At 34.5% G+C, this 9,556-nt stretch overlaps 1 protein-coding gene across 1 annotated transcript; it reads right to left on the reverse strand.

Moving 5' to 3' along the window:
* Nucleotides 1-1,306: 1,306 nt before the first annotated feature.
* On the reverse strand, nt 1,307-7,884 carry LOC103402199 (uncharacterized). Its single transcript, XM_008340936.4, has 13 exons — nt 7,650-7,884; nt 6,754-6,839; nt 5,474-5,585; nt 5,144-5,201; nt 4,825-5,033; nt 4,199-4,313; nt 3,356-3,456; nt 3,206-3,273; nt 2,994-3,134; nt 2,411-2,452; nt 1,988-2,127; nt 1,673-1,774; nt 1,307-1,587 (listed from the first exon to the last, which is right to left on the reverse strand). Exons 4-13 carry the CDS (start codon nt 5,162-5,164, stop codon nt 1,459-1,461), a joined length of 1,068 nt encoding a protein of 355 aa, XP_008339158.2. The 5' UTR covers nt 5,165-5,201; nt 5,474-5,585; nt 6,754-6,839; nt 7,650-7,884; the 3' UTR covers nt 1,307-1,458.
* Nucleotides 7,885-9,556: the final 1,672 nt, after the last annotated feature.

Here is a 9,556-nt window from a genome sequence, read left to right on the forward strand (position 1 = left end):
CTTGGGAAAGTGGAGCTAAAATGTGCATGCAACATGCATATCTCACTACAACAATCAAATAACTAGTGGACTCTGGAGAAAATCAAAGGAGGTGATGTGAGACTTGGAGCTCAAGGTTTCAATGGCTATAAAAAGCCATTGTTTGTGTCTTACTTCTCAAGGGGTATAAAAGCGAAGACGGTGTCGTACTTCTCAACAGGTACAAGATCATTGTTTGTGTCTTGAATTTTCGATTTGCAGGTCTTTCTAAATTAACAATTCTTGAACTAGGATGATGCGATCCACAAAACAAAATCAAAGTGCGGATCGTGTCTGCCGCGGCAGGATGGTGGATTATTCAAACAAATCTCCTACAGGTAATGAGAGAGCGTGAAAATCATTTTTCATATCCGATCGTGCAGCCTACCCCATCGAATACATTATTATCATCTGTATTATTGAGTAATCACAAGGTTGCTGGAACCGAAGAGGGTATTAAGGAGCCACAGGCGACATTCTCAGCTTGCTTTGGGGCATCATTTTTATGTTGCATCCTACCAAGTATGCAGCAATGTTGACTGAGAAGACGCAGAAGCATGGGGCAAGTACTGGACTGGTTTGGTGGTAGGTATGAATAGACTCTCAAATATCTTCATAACAAGGCCTGAATTTCGGACAGTTGGTCGAACTAAGGGTTTCAATTCGGATCCAAAAAAATTTAATGATAATTGCCTTCCAATTCTAAGCCGAAACTAGTTGAATTCAACATCGACTCCGATTTCAGAAGAGTGCTGATGTTCGTACTCACTAATCTTATATTTTCCCACCCATCCAATAGTGCAAATGCTAATAACAAATGAATATAAGGTGGGTGCGCAAATTTGCCCAGTTGGTGGGTACAGTAGCACCCTTACATGAATTCTCCCAATACTACTATAGTCCAACTCCGAACCCAATTTCAAATGTCTAATTTGATTTGGGTGTTCCAAACTCAATGACTTTCAAATTGGAATTGGTAAGAAAAGTTCCAATCCGACTTGCCTCTCTCACACTCTCCCTCTCATTTTTTTTTTCGGGTTTCTCAGTGGTCGGACAAGAATGCATACAATGAGACACCGATGAAGTTGGCTGGTCTATTCAAGAACAACTTTGAGACCTTCACTAACTATCAGATTGGTGAGGAAACCAAGCTAACACAAGTGGATACTAGCAGCAGCCAGTCACAATTTCTAACCGCCGGCAAAACTGTAAAATATCACCTAATTTTGTCACAAGGGTTTTGGGATGGTCAATGGATTGTAAATTACACTAACCTTGTAAACTAATATTCAATATAATGAAAGTTTTATTTCCTTGTTAAAGAAAAAGCTAATTTTTTTTTCAAGTTCTATTTATAATTTTGTGAAATAAACTAAATTATGACAATTAATTTAACAATCTGACAGTAAGCAAACCTTGGCATTCAGATTCCCGCAACATTCAGGGAATAAGTTTCCAAGCATAATCCATAAATTCGTTATTTATGAACGGACGCAAAGACCACATCAGGCAGTAGCTCTCTAATTCTCCTGAAGATGATTTGAGATTAAGAGCAGAGACGATCCTCTCCTGCATCAAGTTGTTACATTGGATGTTTCAAAAGTTCATACCAAAGGGCACAGATAATGGGAATTCAGGGTGGGAGCTTAATTACCTGCATCATATAGTCTTGCTTGACCATACTGTAAATGACCCCCATCATGACAACATAATTGGTAACTTCATTTCTTTTGGGATGGGATGATGTAAATTCCTCCTATAGAAGTTAGGCATCAGTAAGAGGTGTTTCGAATTTATCATCAACCATAAGAAATCAGAATTGGTGTAAGAATTTTACTGAGCAGTATGCAAATCTGAACTATGAACGGAATGTACAAACAACATCAAAACTGAGAAACATATCAAAACTGAATGTACAAACAACATCAAGATATTCCTTGGGATAAGAGAAAAGAAGGATAAAGACTACCTTGTCACCATTGCATGCTTCTTCATTCAACTTGTCCGCAAAACTGTCATCCTGAAAGTTGGGTAAATTTCCCATTGCAGTTTGCAATGCACCATTTACATCCTCCAGGAGGCATTCAAGTTCATTAAGAACGTTTTTGCCTACAACAGCACTTGCATTCTTAAACAAAAATTTCAAGAGTACATCAAGTGCGAGATTGCATCAAGTAGGGAAATGTACCATTAACAAACTATAAACTGCAACATATATCTAGCATTCAAACTACAAACTGCAGCACACGAGATATGAAAGAACTACTACTACAAACAGATAAAACAGCTCATTGATGTAAAGGCATCACCACTTCGCTTTTCCTTTAACAAGATTCTTTTGTGATATATAATAAAAGAAACAAATATTGACAATTTCGGAAAGACATGTTACCTTTACTTAGATGGTCACAAAGTCCAAGTTGGCATGTATGCACTTCTCTACAAGAATTTCACCATGTATAAGAAATACATCACGTTCATACATAGTCCAAACCAATAACGTATCAGAAAGTGGCAAAACTCAAAGTAAGGGAACAGCACCATACAAAAACAAAGGATAGTAATTCAAGGGCAGATATCAGAAAAACATGCTCGTTAGTTAGATACCCAGTAAATCATCGCTACAAATTATCAGCCAATTACAAACAAACTGTCACTACTGCGGGATAAAAGAGCATAAGTACGATCAGTGGCCTTTAACCCATATCCAAATTTTTTTAATGGAGAACTGAATTCAAATAAAGAGAAAGAAGAGACTATCAAGCTAGAAGAGATTATCAAGCTATCAACTCATTCCAATTATTTCCAGTAAATTGTGAAAGATAAACAGTTTTATCAAATAATTAAGCATATTTCTATGACATTATAAATCTTTGCAGATATAAAACTGATAAGAGCTTGGGAGGGTTTTAACACTCAATTATCTAACCAACAATCCAAAGAAAGCATAAGAAAATATACAGAATTGCACTCACACTTGCTTATATTTCGCCTGCCATCGTCAGCGTTGAGACATCCAGCTTCAACATATGACTTAACCCTCTTTGTTTCATTACCTCGGATTATGTTTTTAACCAAATCCGATGTCTCTTCTATCCAAGGTCGTCGAAGAAACTCTACAAAAACAAAAATATTACTTACTAAGAAACTAAATCAAATTTGAAACAAAACCCAGAATGCTACTTACCCAGCCCCTGCTGAAAGTCGACGAGTAATGTGCTTCCAGTGGCCACCAACTCGTCAAAATTGTCGAGTCTGCAGAATTGATGAATTTTAAAGATTGCCCAGATGAAAAAAACAAATTTCTTCTAGTGGTAAAAGATCAAAGCAGAGTTACCTGGCCATGAAATCTTTGAACAAGTTGATAACTTTGTCTTTGAATTCAAAATTCGATACAGATTTCGATCCAGCAGAGGTTGATCCAGAGCTCTTCTTGTTCTGCAGAGGTAAGTGCCATCATCAAATTCATGCACTATAACTTATAGACATGTTTTTCTGTTAAACAAAAAAGAAGAGTTGCAACAAAATATTTTTCTGCAACAAGATTTTAGGCATGTAAAAAATCTTATTAAGCATATCATTGTAAACATTAGCATGTTCATAAAATGAAGAGAGTTCCAAGAAAATATTTTTTTTGTTACATAAAAACGAATAGCTAATGCCGGGGTTAAAAACTAAACAAAATAAGCAGCAAGACACAAATCAGGCATGCCAAGTAAGTCATAAAGTTTCAAGATATAAACCTATACGGGTAAATCTAGAAATTCCAAGACCCTCACCAAGAATCGAGTGATCGGTAACCCTTTCATCAAATTTAAGATTAGGACCAATAAAAGAGATGGAAAGCAAAAGCAACTCCAAAATGGTTCTAGCAACAATAAGATTGTAAATTACACCACATGGAAAGAAGAATCTCAAATAATATGCATGTCAAATCAATTTCTTTGAACAAACTAAAGTTCCCAAAAATTTCCACAAATAACAAGACAAGACATAACACGGAAATTACAGGGCCAAAACTATCCCATAATCATTTTGGGATCAGGACGGCATAAGTGGACTCATTATATGTGTAAAATGTAGACCAATTGTATATGACAGGTACAGAAAAAAGTCAATGTGAGCAAGTAATGTTATGAATTTATGAGCTATGTCAAAAAGAGGAAGTAATAATACATACATGATGGACAGAGTTGGTAGCATTGGATGTTAGGTGCTTGGTTTCTAACAACAATTTGCTTTCTTGAACTCTCTCAGCAATAACTGGTTGAGATGGGCCAACGAAAGATCCAAAACTGCAGAATAAGTAGGGAAACAATTTAAAATCAATTTCAAAACTTCTATTTTACCAATTACCACTATATTGTCCACAGAAAAATTATGAAACAAATCATCTAGCTGATAACCTCATCACAAAAAAAGAAAACAAGGAACTAAAGTTGCAAGGATGACAACTCTTCATAATGTATTCTCATTTCTCTATATTACTTTCAGACGGTGATATCCCTGGAAAAAAAACATTAGCCTGTCCTAGAAATTGCAACTATAAAACCTATATCGTTACAGGCTCTGGTAGAATGCAAGCAAATCAATACATTACAGAACTATTTTAGTTGCATCACTTACTGCTTCCCTACAACTTCAGATAACAAGACCAGATATTGTTCATAAAATAATCATTGGTTACTTACAATAAGGAAGCATTGAACCTAGTAGTAGAAACAAACAGAACCGCCTGCCTTGTCTTACTAAGAAAGCATGGATTTTCCACGAAGGAAAAACAGCGGTTATATAGTAGTTACTCACTTGTCATAGGGGAGCTTCTTTTTATTACTGGAGTTGGCCAAAGAAGAACCACTTTTCTTCTTTCGTAATTGTTCTTTCAAGTGTTGTCTCAACTCAAGGTATGCCAATGCTTCCTTGGTAGGCTTTTGATCTTCCTCTTCCCCTTCATACTCTTCACCATCCTCATCGTCCTCATAATCCTCATATTCGTCGCCTAACTGACCATAATCCTATCCCAAAAAATTGTCAAACTAATTTTCTCCAAAAAATAATGGAGTATCAATATAAAAAATTTACATATAATAAAAAACAGATAGACGAAGATCCAAAATTTGCTTACATCTCTATCATATCCCAGCATTTCCCTCTCGAATTGAACAATTACAAATGCAAAGTACCTGAAAAATCACAAAAGAAAACCCTAATTTTTATTATGCTGAACTGAAACCACTATTCAAAACCGGCAATTTTCGACAAATCAAACAATTATAACCAAAACCCATATAGGCTCTGTTCAATTCCATGGATTTGGCATTGCATTTGTGCCCTAATTTTGAAATTGGCCAACTCAATGCTGAATACGCAATCCAGATGCATAAATTTCATTCCGAAACTATGAAATTCCAATCCCAAATCTCCTTGAACTGAAAATCAAAACGAAACTACTCACCTGAAATTCCTTTCAACCACAACGCCGATCGAAAATCTTGAGGCCTCTGAAATCGAGGATAATCTGTGCAGAGCCGCTAAAAGTGCGATTCCGATTCCTCTGCCTTCAAGCCCTAGGTATCGAAAACCAAGTTCAATTGAAGACAAATGGATACGATGCGATCAGAATTCTCGAAGAGAGAATCTGCAAGCCCTAATTTGTACAGCTTTGGGGTTCGACCGGTTACTCTGAAACGGAGAGTCCAATTTTCGGAATAAAACAAGCTCTTAAAAAAAGGTATAATTTATTAACCCTTTTGGCAAGTTAGGAATATGTACCCCTTTCCTTGCGTTGGTATGACTATAAAAATTTTTTGGTAGGTTAGGTAGACCTGGCATTCGTGTCGTGTTTCCCGTGTTCGTGTCGTTTTCGTGTCATACCCGATATCTTAACGGGTCGTGTCGTGTAACACCCGTTAAAATAAACGGGTAAAATGACCCGACTCAAAATCGACCCGATAATATTAACGGGTAATATGACCCGACCCGATACCCGTTAAGAAAAATATATTTTAAACCAATAAATAATCAACTGAAAAACATAATACTTTTTTTGAGTGAAAAAATGTTGCACGCCCAGTGGGACTCTTGAACCCACAATTGCTTGATTAGTATTACTAAACAATAAAGCATTCAGCATTAGACAAGATATCAGTATGTTGAAATTGCAGACTTAAAGTTTTTTCAAGGCACCAACTACTACTAACTTAAATGAATTTCAAGAACCATTTATTTTCAGAAAATTGATAGAAGTGAAGATAAAAAAACAAACAAGAAAAAAAAAAGTGGGCAAGATTCATTCAGATATAGCAGTGGCAAGACATCACACTGATCTGGTGCCCAATATCTTATCAAAGCACTTATAAAATGTAAAAGGAATATATAGCAAACGAGCATATGAGTTTTCAACTATGAACAAATTTTTTCTCTTTCAGAAACATGGAATAACTGAGCTTATAAGAACAGCAATTTGCTAGTTCCTTTCCATAATAATTATTAATTACAGAGGGAAATTGTCATATAGAGACAATGACATGATTCAGAAGCACACTTGGGTTATGGAATGACACTATTACATGACTATTACACAACTTTAGATCTCAGAGCTCACAATGTAATTATGCAATGCAGATTATCTCAGGGAGCTATAAATAGGTTCCACATCAAATTCACCAATGCATATTTCAAATGATAAGAAATTCTATCTGATAAAATTGAGACTGAACATTCAGGAAATTCTACCTCAAGCAGTCTACAATAAACTGGCGCACAACAGGATGGTTGCAATTGAATGTGTTACCGCATCCCGAATAATTACAGAACTCTCCCTGTTAAAAAAAAAAGGGACAATAGATTGAGTTCACAGCGTATGAATGAAGAGACGTCAAATCAAAAAAGATGGCACGAGAAAAATGTCACAAAATTCTTCAGTTTACGACACAAATGGGACTTTAGGTCTGGGGCATGCAACGCAAACCTGACCTTGTTATGGTCTTCCAATTCAACGCAAACCTAACCTTGTTATGGTCTTCCAAAAACAATATAACAGCACTATAATGTTCTGCTGCTTCATTTCAGATTGACCACATAACAGCTATGTAATTCATGAAAAATGTACTCATAGAAAGAAGAAATCTCTGGAATGAAAAACCAAATAAGGGGATAAGTATGATACTGATAAAACTAAACGAGCTACTATCCACAGAGAGGTGCCAAATTGGTCCAACACAAGACTGTGAGACTGGTAAAACATTTGTGTTTTAAACAAATTTACATCAAGCAGTAGGGTGCCCATCATGTACTTAACAAGCAGTAAACACAGACTCAGCAAACGAAATGCAGAAACTCAAATAACCCCTGAGTAGATTTCAACAGAAAAGGTAAATCAGATATCAGTAGCTAAAATCCAGAATCCCCATATCAGTTAACAAGTCATATAATCCACAGTTAAATCATTGCATGTTGGAACTAATCAAAGATTGTCAGATTTTAAAAACAAAACATGGGTTTTTTTTTCAAGAAATGAAAATTCATAATTTCGAATGAAAAATAAGAAACAAAAACATAAGATTTATGAAGATACAACATTAAACAAATGAAAAGAACAGAGATGTAGAGATGTAGAAACAAAATCGAACCTGGAGTGGAATCTGGATAATGCAGAGATGTAGAGACGACCAGAGCAGAGATGACAAGATCAAGAATGATTCCGTCCAGGCGTCCACTGCACGAGGGAGGAGAAAAGAGATACTGAGAGAGGCTACCGGAAGAACATACGGCGGGAGAGAGGGGCTAGGAAGAACAGGCGGCAAGTCGGGAGAGAGGGTTACTGGAGTGGGGAGATAGAAAGGGATTAGGGCTGGCTTTTGTTTTGAATCTTTTGATCAGATCAGATGGTAAAATTGGAAAATACAAGGGGTTTTTTTGTCCCAAAAAGTTCTAATAATATAAGTGAAATAGAATCCAACGGTACAGATTTATTCTCATTTATCTTACGGCTGTTATTTAAGTAAGGTCTTTAATAGTTTTTTAATTAATGTAGAAGTGTAAAAAATATAGAAAAAATATATAAATGCTCGTAATGACAAACTTTACAATTTTCGTGAAGAGCTTAACTTCGAAATAAGCCACTATAATCATATAAATCATAGATCAAAATTTAACCGTTGATTTTTGTTTACATTTATGCTTCATTTTTCTCATCAAATTTTGTTTTTTCAGATTTTCTTTTTCGAAAACATGATCTATTAGAGGATGCAAGAAGATGAACGGTTTGGATTATTGATATTATGTTCAGAGTTTTATGGTTAATGAAAATATTGCTTAATGTTTATAAAGTTTCTACAAACTATATGACATCGACTCATATTTCAGTTAATCGTAAATATCGAAACGTGATATCAAAGATCTGAACCGTTCATCTTCTTACATCCGCCAGATGATCATGTTTTCAAAAAAAAAAAATTAAATGAAATTCAGTAACAAGAATAAAGCGTAAATGACAATCGACGGTTAAATATAAATTTAAGGTTTATGGATTATAATGTTGGATTTCGAAGTTGACCCCTTTATGAAAGTTGTAAAGCTTGTCATTATGAGTCATTATATATATTTTTTTTACATTTTTTTCACTTCTACAATAATTATTATTAATTTTATTAATTTTGCCCTCAAATAAAAAACATTATTCATGAGGGTTTGGAGGATTTTAAAAATCTAAACGATAATGTAAGTGTAACTATTATCTACTCGTGGAGGAATAATGATGAATCACGAGTGTATATATATTTTTTCACATTTTTCATACTTGTATTGCATGTATGTCTTCTTAGTTCTTGCCTATACAAATACTATACTAGTTTATTTTAATTTTGGACAACAACATGTTAAGTAAAATTTATCATAGTAATGATAATAAGGAACTCTCATAATAAAAATAAATAATGACCAAAACTTTTTTTTTTAAACTTATATAGAATAATAATACAAAACTATATAATATATATTTAATATAGAATATATTGTATATATTAATATGGCTATTGTATTTTATAATAAATCTTTTAGTAATTAAACTTTAAAATTATCAAAATAATTTTTTTTCTTATCGTGTCGAAACAGGTTACCCACGTGTATACCCGTTAAGAACCCGTTATTAATGGGTTCTTATCGTGTCACCCGATAATGACCCGATCAGATATCGTGTTGACCTGAAACCCGTTATTTTCGTGTCGTTTTCGTGTCGTGTCGTGTTAGAAACTACCAGGTCTAAGGTTAGGAATATGTACCCCTTTCCTTGGGGTTTTCAGTGGCGTTTTTAATAGAATTACAGATTTGAGTGATGAATTTTTTCAATGGTGTTAAATTTTTAACAATTTGTGATGCTATTTGTAAAATTTAGTCAGAATTTTTTTATTAACAACTATTATATCATTTTTTATTCCAATTCGCAATTAGTTCTATTGTTAAATTTAAGGTTGATTATTTTTAGTAAATTTTTATACCTTATGTCCAAATACATGTACAATACTGTGTATGGTTTTCA

Source organism: Malus domestica, chromosome 15, assembly GCF_042453785.1.
Source record: "Malus domestica chromosome 15, GDT2T_hap1".
NCBI lineage: Eukaryota > Viridiplantae > Streptophyta > Magnoliopsida > Rosales > Rosaceae > Malus > Malus domestica.